General features: G+C 41.3%; 1 protein-coding gene across 1 annotated transcript in view; it reads right to left on the reverse strand.

The window, feature by feature from the left end:
- Nucleotides 1–18590, reverse strand: part of NUAK1 (NUAK family kinase 1) — a 59802-nt gene that overhangs the window by 22451 nt on the left and 18761 nt on the right. Inside the window, exon 2 of the mRNA XM_073324253.1 lies at nucleotides 7005–7125. Within this exon, the coding sequence (XP_073180354.1) occupies nucleotides 7005–7125 (121 nt within the window). The remainder of the gene's footprint in view (nucleotides 1–7004; nucleotides 7126–18590) is intronic.

Consider the following 18590-nt stretch of genomic DNA (forward strand, 5'->3'; position numbering starts at 1 on the left):
TTGTCATTTTTATTTTTGAGTCACTGACTTTGCATTTATTTAGTTCCAACACCTTGTAGGCTGGGTGATGTTGGGGGGGAGGGATAGTTCAGTGGTTTGAGCGTTGGCCTGCTAAACCCAGGGTTGTGAGTTCAATCCTTGAGGGGGCCATTTAGGGAACTGGGGCAAAAATTGGGGCTTGGTCCTGCTTTGAGCAGGGGGTTGGACTAGATGACCTCCTGAGGTCCCTTCCAACCCTGATATTCTATGTTGGGAGAGATGTAGCAAGGCCTCAGGAAGTGGTGGAGAGAGCACCACAGTAGGTAGGGGAAAGGGCCACAGTAATGTATCGGTAGGTGGAGGGAGCACTGCAGTAACATATAAGGAGGGCGGGGGGGAAGTTCTACAGTAATGTATCAGGAAGGGGCAGGAGCACTGGAGTAACACGCCAGGAGGGACAAGCTATGTATCGGGAGGTGGAGGGAGCGCTGCAGTAATGTATCAGGAGGTGAGAAGAATTATTTTTCACTGAGCTATACATTTGTTTCAGTCTTCCCACTCCAAAGAGCCTTTCCTAAAAGTAAGAGCAGAATTGTGCACAACGAGCAAAAAGTGCTTAAGTTCAAATATTCAAATATGTGTTGCAGCTTCTCATTCTCTCTTCTTTAATTTTCCTGTTAATTCTAAGGGAAAGGTTTGTTTGCTAAAACAAAAGCTCCATGTTTCTGGGCAGATAATTGAAACCAAATCCCTTGGCTTGGGAGCTCACTGAAGAATACAAATGTAAAACTGGACATATACTTAACTTCTCAATACCAAAGATATATTTGAGCCGAAATACATTTTGTAACATCAACAATCGTTCTCCATCACACTCTGTACTACTATAGCAATAATTCCTGGACGTAATCCCTCTACTTAGGGCTTGAAATGATGACCTCAGCTTCTATTCAGAGCTTTACAACTCCCAGATAGGACTGGCAGTGCAGAGACCTCTCTCTGCTCAGAGCACTGGGAGTCTATTACACCCAAAGTGATCAATATTCCCCTCTAGGAACACAAGAGTTACATTTCTACAGAAACCCTATGGGCCAAATTCTGCTATTGGATGAACACAATTCACTATCCATTTAAAGAAATGGGAGTTACACAAAATTCTACCTGAGTGTAGAATTTAGCCCTAGATATGTGAAACACATAAGAATATGCCTTTGCAAAGACTGGTCAAAAGGACTCAGTGACGTTGTGGACATTTTTTTATTAGGATAGTTTTCCTTGGACTTGTTTGACTAATTTAAAAAAAAACCTTGATCCCTTTGTTCCTGTGTTTACCGAATGCTAATTCAGGCTCAGCAGGAGTTTGTTTGTTTGTTTGTTTTAAATGGACTACCTCCTCATGGGCTGATTCCTTTTGTTTTATATGTAACCTTGGGGTAAGAATTTTAGTTTGTTGGTTTAAGAGGGGCAGCCAATCTCCCTTCCACTGGAACCATTTGAATTCTCCTCATGCCTTTGCTCTCTATCAGAGCAATCTCCTAAATTAGTTCCAGTATGTTGACATTCCTTCCATCTGGTGTCTTTCCATTCCACGGTATTTTTATTACTCTCCTAACAGCCGCAGACAGAAGTACCTTTCCTCTGCTACAAAGTGCTCTTTTATTAAAGGTCAGCCAAATCAAAAGAACAAGCAAGTTTATCTTTAATTTTAGGCACATGGGCTGGAATAACCTTTCATTCAATAAAATCATTTAAAGTCCAATTGGTACACTCATGTTATAAAGGACAAATTATTCCTCAGAAAGACACCTGAATAATGGGAAATAACTTCTAAGAATTATAGCCTAACTATCTCATCAGTTCATGACTATTTGGAAAAACAATGTGTAGCTCTTTGTTCTAAAGCCCCAAATCAGTATCTTCAAGATTCAGAGTAGCAGCCGTGTTAGTCTGTATTCGCAAAAAGAAAAGGAGTACTTGTGGCACCTTAGAGATTAACAAATTTATTTGAGCGTAAGCTTTCAAGCTTATGCTCAAATTTGTTAGTCTCTAAGGTGTTACAAGTACTCCTTTTCTTTTTATCTTCAAGATGTTATTTATTAGTTTATTGCTATATAATTTTTAAAAATAAAGAACATGGTGGGCTTGGGTAGCCTTCCTCTTTCAGGGTCCAATTCAGCAAAGTATTTATGCACATGTTTAACTTTAAACATAAGCTTAATTACCATTGAAGTCAATGGGATTTAAAGCATATGCTTTAAAGTTAAGCATGTTCTAAACTGCTTTCCTAAATCACAGCTGTATACAGTGGAAATGCAATGCATTTCTTCTTAAATTAAAGGAATGTAGTTAAGATCCTGTGATAATCGTTTTAAATCAGTCTGTGGGTTAAAAATTAATCCCCACTGAGTGGATTAAATCAAAATGAGAACCATACGCCTTGCTGATATCAATTGTATGTATACATGGATGAAGAAACATAGAATTTGATGTTTCACCATTTAAAAAGAAGCGGAGAAAAATGTGAGAATCACTAAATCAGCCATAACGTTTAAGCTCTCTGTTACACTATTTTATCCCAATTTTGCCTGAGTGAAGAAGAGACTTGCTAATTACATTTTTAAATTATGATCGCTTTGTAACCTCAGACAAGCAAGCATATGCCATGAGGTGGCAGTTAGAAATTTGTTTTTATTTTTTAAACATAATGTAGCCTGAGACCATGTTAGAATGTGATTTGAAATTGCCAGTGTTCTCAGGAACCTGAGGGTTCATCTCACAAGTGGTGGTGTTTAGGTGTTAAACCATACTCAATGCAAGGAAATTCATGTGGGTGGAGTATGATAACCTAGGAGTTAAGTTTGTTTATACTTGTTTCATTACTAATCACTAGACTATAGAAAAATCACTTTATATTCTTGGATGTTATCGAAAGAAAACAATGGAAATAATATACTTGAAGGTCAAAAAGCTATATAAATAGAGGAAGCCAATTAGCAATGTGGTTAAATGGTGTCACCGTTGAAATACTTTCCTTGGTTAAATTTTAAAAAGAAAAATCTCAGCTTTCTAGTTTTTATCATTCATGTTAAGCGCTCAGTCCCGCGTGTGCTTCACGCTACAGGACACCTATTGACTTCACTGAGTTCTCCACACAGAGGCTCACATGATCTTGCACTCAGTTCCATTTTGATTCTGTCTGTAAAAATGCAAGGTGGAATTGACTGGCAATGACTGAAAACTAACCGATCATGTCCTGTTACTGTTGCAGAGGCATGATATGAAATGTTAGATTTAACATGTATTTGTAAATAAGACAACTATTATAACTAGGCAACATACACCATCTTTGTAAATATATGTTAGATTTAAAAGGTTTTACATTGAAGTTAAAAGGTTTAAAAGAACTAAACTTATTTCGTGATTAGCAAAGGTAGGAAACCTAATTCAAGTCAGTTTACATTTGAAACTTACACTTTGTGGAGATGTGGGAAGAATCTTTTTATTCTCTTTTTTATTAATCAATAAAATGCAATTGCAAAGAACTAAGGAAGTGTGTTTCTTAAGGGAAATGCAATTTTAGTACTGTGATGTTTTAAAGGAGCTTGACTCTTCAAGGTGCTGAGTGCCTTGGCCCCAACCCAGCAAAGCACTTAATACATGCTTTACTTTACGTACAGGAGTAACCAATGCTATTGACTTCAATGGGCTTTGCATTGGGTTCATAATCTTATATTTCAGTAGGGAAAATCTTTGTTAAATAATTTCCCTGGTGTTTGCAAACAATGTGTTTACTTTTTTTAAAATAACCTGTCCTTTTCATAAATGGAGGAACTTCTCTGTTTGTATTTACTGAAACCTGGGACAACACCCGGGACACGCAATGGAAACTCTTACACAAACACTGTACGTCACCATGTAGAGACCCATGGGCCTGATCCTGTGCATAACGTTACCCCCATGAACAGTTTTACACATGTGTAAGTGTTTACAGGATTGGGCCCTATACGCTCCCCATGTTTTAACTTTTATAAAATAAAGTATTGCCAGATGGGATTTTTTTTTTCAGTCAGGCTACCCATGGAATAATATGTTTGCTCTCAAAGGCTTTAGATACCAAGTCCTGGAGTTTGCAAGGGGGAGAAAAGGGGGTGGAGGGCGCTTTGCTTTCTGAGTTAAAATTTATGCCCTGAAATCAGAACACTTCTGGCAAAGTCAGCTTCATCTATTCAGTCCTTTTCAAGGAATTTAAAGTCACTCAAAAGAACACTTCCCTTCCAGCTGCACTCTAAAGATTGCCAATTACAGTCCTGCTTGAGAGGATGGAATTTCTTCTGACTCAGAACTGGAGGTCTACCTCTTGCAAATAGCACATGAGATAAATTCATTTTGATTTGGGTACAAAATGTATCATTAAACCAGAAAGCCTGTTTACATGCATTTGGATTTGCTTAGCATTAAAAACCAATGGCTTATGTTTATATTGAGTTGACAAATTCAGAGGTTAATCACCTTTAGCCAACAAGGTCAAAAGGATACCAAAACATGGATCCCATTTCAGGAAAACATGTGTTTTTGTAAGTACAATTCAAAGATCTTTTAAAGATCTTCCAGACGGACAGAGCAGTACTCATTCTAGCCAGACTCCGTGCAGCCCTGCACCTCTGTTTATGGATTTTAGGGCGTTTGATGGCAGTTCAAATCTCTTCTTGAATACACACAGCAAAAGAGAAATTATAAATAGACAACATAGAACTAAAACTAACAATATAACTATAATCACTTTTATGGCTTATTCATGAAGATGGCTTTGTAATCTAGGCCCTGATGCAGCAAGCTACAGTACCAGCCTAATCTCGAACATGGAAGTAGTCCCATTAACTTCATTGGAACCACCTCTTATTCTTAAAGTGAGACACATGAAGAGGTACCTTTCTGATTTGGGATCCTAATTATTCTGCAGTATGTAACTATTCCCCTGGTGAATATGGCTATGTCTCAGCTGGTCTGCCCTGCACTTCAGTACCCCTGGTATGATGTCAGGTGTTGGAGAATATTTATTTTGGCCTCCTGGAGTTTGTGAGGCTACAGCTGTCATGCCTCTGTTCCCAGTGCCACATGATTGATTTTATAATGGATAGGATCACACTGTCCATCTGAATTCCCATTGCCCTTCTCCACAGGCCATGACTGAAATACAGAGGGTCATGCCAGACTGCTTTAGTTTCTCAATAATTATTTTGTTTCAATAACAGAGTAGCTATTTCACCAGGGATAGAAGCAAATGGTAATGGAATGAACACCTTGAAAACCTATAAAGACGAGAGGAAAGCTGCCTCCAGCTTCCATGTAGAAAAGAGTCACTCATGCTTAAGGAATCACAACAGAATAAACAGCATGGGATCTCACTGAGGGTAACACTGTCATGTGCCATATGCACTTTCACTGGGAAGGAAGGGGTGAAAAACCCTGAACTAAAAACCTGTCTTGGTTCTGCTGTGGGAAGAGATCATCTTCAGCTAGAGCCAAGGAACTGAGGGTTGTAGGGGAAGGTTTTGCTTCAAGGTAACTTTAAGTTATTTTCTACTTTTTAAAATCTTTCTAACTCTTTAAAATGTTTTAACTCAGTAAAATTATTTAAAGCAGAGCAGGGGACATAAGAAGGCCACTTGGTCAAAGCACTGTAGCATACCTAAATTTTTTAGTTCCAGTGCACACTGGAAATAACTTTTGCTCCATTTGCAACCCACATGCTGACACAGCATCCCTCCCCTTTTCTGTTCCCAGATCCTGTTACGAGTTTATTCCATAAAAAGACAGATGAATTCATCTCCTTTCAAGTAAAAGAACATGCTTTTGAATAACTCAATATGTGATATTGTAACATTATTCCAAGCCGGACCTTGTTTTAATCAGTCAGATCAACTCTCAGAATGGAGTTGCCATATACCTATCATCACCTAGCCTGTACAGCGGGTGTGTAGAGTTAATACTTAGGGCCAAATTCAGGTGCCTTTTCCCAATATAAGCATGTGAGAAAAGAAGAGTGACTAAGTGGGGCAAAGCTCCCTCAACACATTTGGAGTTTGCACTCTACAGGTCCTCTGTGGCTCAATTCCTACTCAGGACCAGACAGCATGTACACTTCCGAACCTGTTTAGCTCTGGCCAGGACGTCACAGCCTAAGGAAGGAAGGAAGGAGGAGCTTCCACTAGAGGCCACTATTCTAGGCTGCCTTTTACTTCCAGCTCCTCCCCAGAGTCAGTAGCAGCCCTGGAGCCAGGAACTATAAGCTGGAGAAAGCTACCAGCCCCATTGCCATATGCTGCAGGGAAAGGAGCTAGGGAGCAGGAATGCAGAGCCAAGGGAAGGAGTTGGGACTGGACTGGAAGACAGGAGTGATGAGCTAGTGACTGGGTTGGGAGCAAGGCTTGAGAAGTCAGTGGGAAGGTGAACCTTGGGTTCAGGGAGGAATGGGGCCTGGGAAGACAGCCGTCAAGAGGGGCTGGCAGCAATGAAGGAAACGGTGTGAGGAGACTAAGACTGATCAGGTGGGCTCCAAGGAAGTTAAAGCAATGAACTATGTGAGGAATGGTTGGGGGTTTCAAAGAGTTTAAGACCAGAAAGGATGATCAGATCATCTAGTTTGACTTTCTATGTGGTTGAGGGGCATGAACTGAAATTGATTTTATTTTGTTGGGGGGAGGAAATGAATTGGAGTGGGAGGGGGGAAATGAAATTGATTTTCTGGTTTGGGACAGGGAAAATTGGATGGTTTGTGTGACAGCTCTCCTCACACTCAGACAGAAGCATTTCAGCCACACATTAACAACTTCCCCCACGCAAGGAATTCCTGTGGTTGCTAGAGAGGTGGTGTACATTTGCAAAGTGGAATACGATTTGAAGGGGAATTGGTGCACAAAACTAAGAGATGGCATAAGACCTAACCTAAAAGCATATAACCTAAAAGAAAACTAGGTCTGAGACAACAAACAGTACAGATGGTGAAAAGAATCGCAGTCACTAACCTTCAAATATAGTGATGATATGAGGATGGCTGAGGGATGACATGATTTCAATCTCCCGTCTGATATGAACCATATCTTGTTCATCCTTAATTTTGTCCTTACGAATGGATTTTATTGCAACCTATAAATTCAGGAAATCGAGCATTACTCTTGGAACTGAACAGATGCAAATAATCTATTAGGAGAGTTCTGAAAATAAATACAGATGTCAGATGCTGGCAGAATGTGGAATGACCAAAACAAAGTTTTAAAATACATACCCCATGCCCCCTCCACTTCATTACAACGCGTACACTCTCATTACTGCAGTGAATCACATTAAGTTTTGAGACTTTTATTTGTACAGCTTTATCTTTCAAAAAAGGGTGGGGTTTTCAAAAGGACTCAGCATTGGCCTAAATCTGAAGTCAATGGTAAAGCCCCCCATTGATTTCAATGAGAACAGCATTTGGTCAGAGTTGATTGTTTTTGACAATCTCACACAAAAGCTTTAGCCCATTCCCCTTACAAATCCTATTAGTTTTTCAGAGAAACTTTAGGGTACCGATATTTTAGGGTACTGATAACAAAATATATTGGGCCAAGCTCACACAATAAGCACGATATTAATACAAGTTATTACATGATGAGCTACAATACAAGTCCTAAGTCCTGAGCAGGCCTAAGTAAAAAATAAAGAAATCCTTAATATTTGCAGCCACTGCCTTGAAAATCGCTCTTGTATAAATCCTGTACTTTCATGTCCTATACAGCACTTATGCAATCACTCCAAAACCATATCCTTCCTGCATCCTTCCTCAATCAGCTACCTTTCACAAGCACATCGTGTGACTGGGTATCTTTCCAAAAAGCTGGGTGGGAACAGAGGAAGTGATAGGTGAACTTGCAGCACAAATTCAGATTCAAAAAGCCCTAGCAAGTGTGTGAGTTGCCTGTGAAAGAGAGGACTTATATGAGCAAGCTCATAAATAATTGCTGAGGTCAGATCATGCTACAGAAAAAAAGCATAAATCAACAATGGGAAGACCCTGATAGGGGGAATACGCATTTTGAATAACAGCAAATGGCAACACTGACTTTATGATCACAGATACTTACCCCAAATGGTTTTTTTTATTTAAAGCCAGGGCACAAGGAATACATTATCAGCTAGTTTAAAATCAAACATTAGCCTTTTGTCTAACATCATTATCCTCCAATGCTCCTCCAATGACCTTGTTCCTACTATGGAGACCACCCTTTTGTGGGTGAATAACACTTTTGTTATTCCACAAGCTTATTATAACATGGAACTTTCCTGAGAAAACGATTTGCCTTGTGAAAAAGTATTTAGGTTTACAATGCTCCAGTCTATTGTGAAACACTGTTTGCATGTATCAATAATTGTGAATGGCATTATTGGTGCCTTTTTAATTATTATGTGTAGCATCAAGGACATTGGAGGGAAAGGGAAAAATATTAAAGAATATTAACATGAACTGTGCTTAAATGGGAACTACAGAGTCCCCAAATTGGGAAGGCATCCCTATTCAGCAAAAACTTAAGCACATGCTTAATTTTAAGCATGATCCTAAATCCCTCTGAAGTCAATGGGACTTAAACTCATGCTCAACTTTAAGCATGTGCTTACATGCTATCCTGATTCAGGGCCTGAGTGAACAACAGAACACAGCAGGCAGTAAAGGATGAGGGGAGTCATATCTAAAAGCTAAACAATTCTTTTCTGCTGCTTGACCCAAACATTTGGGATCGAAGTTCGAAAAGTAACAGTGCAAAGCAACGTTTTCATCTCGGATTCACACCTTTCCAGTAAAGGTAAGAAGAAAAAGTCCTCATCAAAGATATTCCAAGCAGAGGGCTAAAGCGGCTAACACTAGCAGACATCGCATGATTTTTCTCTCTTTCAATTTTTCTGCACTTGGGCAGGCTGTAAGTGCATACCTTGTTTACAAGGAGGATGTGGGTGGCTCTTGGAGCAGCACACGCATTCCTGAAAGTAAATTTAGACACGGGTAGAAACATGCCTTTTATCAGTGGTTCTCATACCAGGGCCACCGCTTGTTCAGGGAGAGCCCCTGGTGGGCCGGGCTCCCACTGGCTGCGGTTCGCCGCTCCAGGCCAATGGGCGCCGCGGGAAGGGTGGCCAGCACATCCCTCAGCCTGCGCCGCTTCCCACAGCCCCCATTGGCCTGGAAAGGCAAACCACAGCCAGTGGGAGCCACGATCGGCCGAACTTGCAGACGCGGCAGGTAAACAAACCGGCCCGGCCCGCCAGGGGCTTTCCCTAAACAAGCGGCAGGCCTAGTTTGAGAACCATTGCCTTTTATTATAAGACAGTCTTGCACTTGGCTCTCAAGAAGAATTTAAGAAGGATTTTATTGTCAAGCATATAACAGGTAGCAAATTCTTCATGGGATGATGATTTAATTGAGGATTGGTCCTGCTTTGAGCAGGGGGTTGGACTAGATGACCGCCTGAGGTCCCTTCCAACCCTGATATTCTATGATTCTATGATTCTTCACCATTCTGGGTCAGGAAAGGAATAATGGCATCCAGGAGAGCATGACAGCCTGCCAGCATCCTAACTCTATACTTGACAAACAGGAAAATTAACTCTCATAATTAGTTTCTATTTTAAACATGGAAGTATATGCTTTTTATATGAAAAATACACAACAGTGGTTCAAATTATAAAATCATCGGACTGGAAGGGACTGCGAGGGGTCATCTAGTCCAGTCCCCTGCATTCATGGCAGGACTAAGTATTATGGTTGCATATAGACATTAAAATGTATCTTTGAACTTGCCTTGGAGTACAGTGAGATGTGCTTCCTGTGGCTAAATTTTTCAAAAGCACGTAAGTGACTTAGAATCCTAAATCCAATTTCCAAAAGAGTCTTAGGCACTTAGGAGCCTGTCTCACTGACTATCACTTTCTTTCCTAAGTGCTTGTCACTTTTGAAAATGGGAATTGGGGTCCTAAGGCTTAGGCTTAGGCTCTCTTGAAAATTTTACCCTGTATGTTTAAGTCTTAGACCCATTGAAGTCAATGGGAGTTTTGCCACTGATTTCTTAGGTCCAGGAGTTCACCCCATATGAGGGAAGAAACATCTCTCATGCAAATCAGTAACACAGACTTTGACTTCTTCACCTGTCCCTCAGGCTCTTTTGGTCTCAGTGACTGATACTCAGGAATACAGGGACAGCTCCTCAGCTGGTATAAATTGTTATTGCTCCACTGAAGTCAGCTGATGATCTTTTCTCAGAGTATTTATGCACATTTTGGGTCATATTCTGCAATTCTTAAAGTGAGCATTAGCTTATTGGATACTACCTGTGGAGTGAGGTACTGCCCCTTAATAGGACTCTATGCATATTCCGGTCCTACTCAGTGTGAGTGAGGGTGGCAGAATCTAGACTCTTATGCTAAGTAGGAATAATATTGATTAGAATTTACATATCACTTTACATGTTCAAAGTGCTGTGCAGATATTACCTAGTTAAGCCTCATAACACTCCTGAGAGATAAGAGGGTAAGCTTTATTTTCCCCATTTTAACATATAATGAAACTGAGACTGAAAGGTGGCGTGCCTCTCCCAAGAACAGGTACTCCACAATGTGGATCATGACACTCATTCTGTCTCAGACATGGAAGTCTACTTTCCCGCCCAAACTGCTGTGTTAAGAGGAATGGATTGCTCAGGGAATTGGGGGATTATTAGATTCTGACACCCTCACCCACTGTGAGTTTCACTTTCCTCCATGAGGAGCTCCGCTGAGATGAATAGGGCTACTCTACATGAGTAAAGGCGTCAAAACCTGGCTCTAATAGAATAAGGAACATTTCACTTGTAGGTCATTGGATCAAATACAGCCTAGGTTGATAATGATTGAATACTGTTACCATCTGACAGGTTTCAGAGTAACACCCGCGTTAGTCTGTATTCGCAAAAAGAAAAGGAGTACTTGTGGCACCTTAGAGACTAACCAATTTATTTGAGCATAAGCTTTCGTGAGCTACAGCTCCACAGTATGCATCCGATGAAGTGAGCTGTAGCTCACGAAAGCTTATGCTCAAATAAATTGGTTAGTCTCTAAGGTGCCACAAGTACTCCTTTTCTTGTTACCATCTGATGTCTGTTTGGTGTCCTATACAAGTATGGTTGTCTGCCCAATTCCAAGTGGATAGACTCAATATCACAAAGACTAGCAATCTTGTCAGCAATCTCATCTTAAAGACCAAGTATTGACTGGGCGTGGACACGGATCTTTCCCCCACAGAGGCAGTATCCCAAGTTGAGACTGCACACTTCAGACTTACAGTGTTCAGAAGGTTATATTGACATCCATGGTGTTGCTTTTTTGTGGATAGAGAAAACTTCAGTCTCCAAAACTGTCACTTTCACCAGCACCAAATTCACACAGATAGGATCAGATCGTCAGCTGGTATGAACTGGCACAGTTCCACTGACTTGAAAGAATCAACACAGATGAGGATCTGGCCCAATATCTTTCAGTTCTATTGTTTTTGAAGTATTTCATTGCAACATGTTCAATGGTTTCTCTTAAGTGCCATGATGGCATTTTAGGAAATTATAGTATATGTCACTGTTTTGGTCTCAGTGAACAAAACAAGATCTCTATCTGCTTGTTACAGTATCAACATGTAAAACAAGTCTTTTCTAAGCACTCTAAATGCTGCTAACGGATTTCTGTTTATGAAATTTATTTTACACAAAAATACATTCAGGAAAAAAGCAGCTTTTCTAAAATGTGTTTATTCTTTTAGCACTAGAGGTATTGTAGGCTGCATTTGTCAGAATCTTAATTATGGGACTGATGCCAGAGACTGTACATGAGGAACCTGAAAAACTTAGGCCTAAGAAGTTATTATCTTAATTGAAAAATACATTTTAAAAAGCACTTATTTGTTCATCCTGCAGATGCCTTTCTTTGAAAGCAACAGATCTATTCTGTTCATCATCACAACATGTTAAGTGTCAAAGTACATGAAATTTGGCAGGATAAAATACAATATGCATTTTATGCCAACCTTATCAACAGGACAACCCAGTTCTAGTTCTGACTGCAGAAGTGTGATTAGCCCCTATGGTAATCCCAGAAAACGGTACATGATTCTTACCACACTTTTTGTTTGTGTTTTGCTGATTTTAAAACATTTCTAGCTTTATATCTCAGGATATGTAATTATGGTATTTTTGGTAACTTTACTATCAGAGCAGTTTAATTTTTCCCAGCCTCCTGAACTGATGAGATGTGTTGGGTAACTAAGAACCCTAGTTGCAGACACAATAACATATCTGGTTTGTAATAGAGAGATACAAAGTCTTTCATTCCTATGTCACAGGTTCAAGATCAATAGAGACAAAGGCCCTGATCTTGCAAACACTTAAGCACATGGTCAGGGCCGTCCCTAGGGGAGTACGGGGCCCGGGAAGGAAGTGACGAATCTGTCACTTCCGGGGCTGACCCGGCACTTCTGGGACCGACTGCGCCAGCCAATCGCACCAGCCCGTGGGGCCCCCCCAAAGCGCAGAGTCGGAGCAGTCACTTCAATTCGCCATACACAAGGGACAGCTCTGCATATGGCTATCTTTATGCATGTAAGTGGTCCCACTGACTTCAGTGGAACTATTCACAAGTGCAAAGTTAAGCATGTGCATTTCCAGAACTGGGTCCAAAAGCAGTTGCCACAAGATGGCTTTTTTGGGGACCACAATAGGATGATTTGGTCTTAGTTCATTTCCTAGAGGACAGGTGTCCGTTGCACATATGCACACAAAAGGATCACAAGTAGCGCTAACTAGAATCTTTGTTAGTCACACACTGAGGCCAAGGATTATATGAGCATAGAATTTGAACTTTCCTTTCAGTCCTACAATTGGTCAGGATTGAGTTCATTTGTGGGGAGGAGCTGGAAAATTCCCCCCCCCCCCCGCATTCTGAAGATAGCCAGAAGTAAACAGAATAAATCCTGCACTCTTCAGAAACACAAAGTAACAACAGAGACAAAAACATCTAACCAACGGTGAACCTTTTTTCAGGGAAGTAGCTAACTCCAATTTTAAGTGTTAATAATTTGCCCACTCTTTGCTGATCTACTGACAGGAAAAGAAAATGTATCTAAAAGTATAACTTTAAAGTAGAAACTTCTGCACTGTGGATAACCCTGCATTTGGAAATGAAGCTTTCAATTATAAAAATACCACAACACCCCACTTTACTGTTTAAACATTTTGGGTTAGATTGTCACTAACCCCCATATGGCCCTGCAAGGAAATACAGTCCCCTCAACAGTCTGGTGCAATTGTGCCACCAGTGATCACATCATGACACTGGGTCCTGTCACCGATTGTTCCCTCTCCAATAAACAAGAAGGCAAAGATGGGGCAGAGCCATGGCGGCACTCCTCCAAGCAATGGCTAGCAAAGTTGGATGGGCATGAAGTGTGGGGAAGAAAGTTACTCCCTTTGCAGGGCTACAATAAATTACCTGTCTGAGTTTGCTGGAAAGAGGATTTATACTCACTCTCTGGGCCTGCCTGGAGGGATGATGGAGAATTTCCCAAGTATGTTTCATACTTATTTGGCTTTTGTTTGTTGCAAATACTTTGTATCGAGTTATATTTCATAGATGGTTCATGATAGTTACAAAGGTTTCTGTACATTCAGTGCTATCTTCATGAGAAATGTTTCACTTTTTCCAGACTTCTGGGCAAAGCAAAATGGATGGAATTTTCCATAAAGATACAGTAAAAGCGTTGTGCACAGCAAAATATGACATATTATAAACACTTGGTAAAGAATACAAGTAGGTAGTAGGTGTCCACCTCCTGGGCACTCATTGGTTTGTGGGACCAATCTGGCCATCAGGTTATTGGCAGGTGAGGGTGGAGAAAAAGCTGTAGAGACTTAATCTTGAACAATAAAGCTATATTTTCCTGAAAGAATCAAACATTTCCTTTTGGCTGTTTCTAACTGATTTTTAAAGACAATGTGCCAAATTCTGATACATTCCCCATTGGGATTGCAAGAATGTAAACAGAGGCAGAATTTGCCCTATGGCATAGATTTATAAATTTTTAAGGCCAGCAGGAGCCATTATGATTATGTAGCCTGTCCTCCTTCATAACAGGCCATAGAATCTCCCCCCATAATTTCTGTAGATAATATGTGTTTTCTTATCAGCCAAACTTATCTTCTATTCTGTAGAATATTTTTGTGTTTGAAAAATAAACAAAGAAAGATCCATCTGTGTGCTCACAAGCTGTTCCATTTCATTGTGGAGGCTGGGAATTTTAAGCTGATTCAACCTCTTAGGCGTCCCAGTTAGGCTGTGGAGCAAATTCCAATTTATTACTGCAACAGCATTCTAAGAGTGCAGGGGAAATGACATCAGGGAGAGAATGCAATCCCCTGAGGGAGGAAGACCAACTACTGTCACTAGGAAATATGTTAAAAATGCAGCTTAAAAGCGTTATTTAAAGCAGAATAGGGTTTGCTTCTTTTTTGGGGTCTGTGGGTGGGTGGGTGGTGTTTTAAAGTATACACAGGCCACCACTTCCTCAAATCTGTGATCAGAGGGGATCATCACTGTGTGATGGGAAGTAGTCAGGCCAAGCTAGTTCTGTGGCTCTGTTTCCCCTCCTCTGGACTTCATGGAAGATGTAGGTCAAGAGCCAGTGCTGACTGCCAGATGCTGGGACTGGGTGACAGGGGATGGATCACTTGATGATTGCCCTGTTCTGTTCATTCCCTTGGAAGCCCCTGGCATTGACCACTGTCAGATGCCAGGATACTGGGCTAGTTTACTTCTGGGGGAATTCTGTGCTACTGCGTGTGTGCATAATTAATGAGCTATGCATATTTTTAAGTTTTTGCGCACAAAAAAGCTTCTGCCGAAATGTTGCTGCAGTTCTGCCTTTTGCCCACCAGAGGTGATACACCGCAGCAGCAGCTCCCAGCCAGCTAGGGAAGAGAAAAGGCCTGCCCTCTACTCAGCTCCTGTCAGGCCAGGCCAGGAGACAGGGGCTACTGGGTGACAGACAGTGTGGGGCTGCTGGGGGGTCGGACAGGGGCTCATAAGGGCTAGTGGGGGAGGACAGACTGGGACAGGAGCTGAAAGGGAATGGAGGCACAGGGCCACAGTGGGGAGGGAGGTGCAGGGCCACATGGTGATTGGGGAGAGGGTTCAGAGCTACACAGGGACAGAAGATGTCTGAGCGGGGGCACAGAAACTCACGGGGACAGGGAGAAGGGGGACAGGGACACATAGGGACAGGGGAGTGGCTGGGTGGGAGTACTAAGTTGGACCATTGGTCTGACCCAGCATGGCCGTTCTTATGTTCTATGTGTGGAGTTATAGATTGGGTGGACCAAATGCAAGGAGGTGGACCAAGAGCAGAGCCAGTGTGTGTGGGAGGGGGAGGGAGGAGGAGACATGTTCCTCCCCCAGCCCCCTGGAGCTTAGTCAGAAAAAATAATAAAGGTTGGGACTGTATTATATTTTTCATGGAGCCTCCCCCCGCTTCCCCCCAGGGAAGCTGCAGTCGATTGGGGTGGAAGGGGCCCTTGCAAGTGTGATTCCATTGGAGTTGCTCTGCCAGGGTCCAGGGAGGCACCAGGGATCAGAGCTAGGTAAAGGGCTTTTTTGGATCTGCTAGGTTTGGGGGCAGATCCCTTGGGTTATTCCATGGGGAAGGTGAACAATCAGGAAAGAACTCCACAAGGGCATCCTTGTGGAGATCTCCTCTCCTAGAGCCCCCTCCTGTGTGTCTTCCCAAACTCCTGGGCCATACTCCTGCTCTTAACCAGAGATGCAGAAGTACAGCTCTCTTGGCAATCTGACTTCAAGCCATATTCAATATAAACGAAAAACTGTTTTACAAGAGGCTTCTGCAGAGACACAGAAACCATTTCATGTGCTGAGTGGAAAGTCGGATAAAAAGGCATTATATGATTTGCTGTAAAATTAGTGCCTGGCCTTGTACGTTGGACAGATACATCTCCGAGTGTTCTCCTTTTGCGGGGCAGAGAGAGTGAGGCCATCACAGTACCATCATCTTGGAGTCTGTTACTTTTCAGATCCTGCAAGCTAAATCATCTCCATGGAGATTACCGCCTGGGAGACAATCATGCAGCAAAATCCTAATTAATTATTTATAAGCTACCCAACTCTATTGTTTAGCAGATTGGCAAACTGTGTCATAATCAGGGAAGTTGCTTAAATTCTTTCCTCTAAGCAAGCAATGGTGCAATCTGTACCCAATGGAACCCTGCTGATTTAAACCTCAGGGCTTTTGCTTTTTTTTTTTTTTTTTTATTTGCGTGTTTGTTCATGTCATTACATGGATGTTTCCAAAGACGAATGCTGTTGTTTGAGAGCCAGCAGCTGCATCAACAATCCCAGAAGGGCAAGCATGCATGTGCCAATCAAAGGTTATGTAGGCACCTTTGATTTCTCTCTCTTAAAAGGTGAGGTAACTTTTACAGAAACCTCATTCAGTATGATAAAAACAGAACATCTGTAACCATCTGCTTCAATCTTCTACATCCCAATGTGTCATATAAAAAGATTCTATTTTCCAAATCTGAAGCTGATTTACGGCTACCATATCTCCGCCTGTCGAGAAACTCTCTCCTGCTCAGGCACTGGAAGTCCTGGGTCTAGATGATAAATGTCAAATCAAAATTTTATTTGCATAAGATGAGACATTGTGTGCCTGTGCCTTTAGAGAGAGCCAGGATACTTTTATCTGTGTTTTACTTCTTCGTTTCCAATTTTGCTGGCTGTAAATGCCATTATCATATCATGAGTGGTGACTCAGCAATAGAAGAGGAATTGTGACTCACAAATATTAGGTTGATTTTCATTGCCTTTATCATGCCTCTTTTATTCACAGACTCAAAAAACTGCCTGTGTAAGTAACCAGGTATACTGAGCACTAGAAGCAATCAGACCAAGAGATTTATGCTATACATTTACAAAGTGGGTGACAGGAGGCATATTGTGCAACACCCTTCCTCCCCTTCTGCCCTCATCCTTGTCCATGGTACATGTTAACAGGATTTATGTGCGTATTTCCTGAGTAATGCCCTGCTGGAAAATTTACATCCCTTCATTGTTTGGTACCTGTTGTCCTCAGTCTGCTGTGTAAATGCTGCTTGGCATATTTTTACTGTGCATCCTCGAATAAAATTCCCTGGACAGACCCATTCTTTTGGCATTCGGAAGGAGCCCTGCCTTGTCTTTTCATTATTTCTAACGGGAAATGACAGCTCTGCATCAACCATTTCAAGATTGATTTACCCTCAGAAATAAAAGGCAATTCATCTGGTCTGGCATAAATCTTCTTCCCAACAGGACTTAAAATATGGGTTAGCAGTTTGATTACTCGTGTTCCATCCCTATGTAGTGGATCTTGGAAAGGGGTGTCTGGAGGGCTCAGTCAACAAGCAGTAAAACCTTCTATTTCTAGATTATTGCTGGTTCAAATCCAGCCTAAGTCAGTTACCATCAGTTACCTGATAGCTCTTAAATTTGGTAGTCTCAATCCAGTTGCCACAGAAGACTTCACATCCCAAAACCAACATATAAATTGATGGACCTTACAACTCTAAAGAAAGCCACCTTCCCCCAAAAAGTATTATTTTAAATATGGCAATAATACACTTCTATATTGCAGTAGTTATGTTCAAAAGAAAGAATAAATATATCATAAACATTCTTAGGACTTAAGTGTTATCCAATTTTTCAAATGTTGGATCAACATTAATCCGTCCTCTCGATATCCACCCATGTTATATCAGTTATAGTATACCACTGCAGTTCCAGAAACACTCCACTCTGGCACAGTCAACAGTGAAGCAAGTTTGCCGTGGTACCTACAGAAGTTCCTGCCATTTTCCTTTTTTTCCCTTGAACTCTGTAATACCCATCCCACCTCATTCACAAAGACTCCGTCTCCCCAAGAGGGAGTGGTGGAGAGCAATGACAGTTCAGGAACTGGGGAAATTACTTTCTCTAAGTGTAATTGTGTGGGGAGCTACTGAAGAGTAGAGATCCAACATTACCTGTGCTGTCTTTAGTGAGGAAGGTGTGAGCTGACAGGGGCGATAACTCAAGGTAGGTGCCCTGGAGCTGATGACTGTAAGATGAATTCTGAAGCCTAGCTTTCTAATAAAAACGGCTGGATTTTTTTTTTAAATGAATTCTTACATTAGCTGGAATGAAACCTGTACCTGTTGTCAAGACCTGTCAGAACATCCAAAAATGCTACTTCTAATACCTAAAACCTTGTGCACTCCAGCCTGAAAAAAAAGTCATATGCTATACTTCCTAAGGAGATTAGTTTAAAAAAAAATGAGTTTGAAGTTTTACATCCAGTTGTTTTTAGGTTGAGAATGGACAAAATAACAGAACAATTTCTAAAAAGTGAATAACCACCTCGTTTCCATAGTCTCATAACTCAAAAACATCCTGTTCAACTACCTTCAAACTTTCAAAGAAAGTTCACCTCTGGACACGTGAAAGCCTTGTAAAGAAGATGAGGGGAGAGGGTTTTT

The sequence above is a fragment of the Lepidochelys kempii genome, chromosome 1 (genome assembly GCF_965140265.1).
Source record: "Lepidochelys kempii isolate rLepKem1 chromosome 1, rLepKem1.hap2, whole genome shotgun sequence".
Lineage (NCBI taxonomy): Eukaryota > Metazoa > Chordata > Testudines > Cheloniidae > Lepidochelys > Lepidochelys kempii.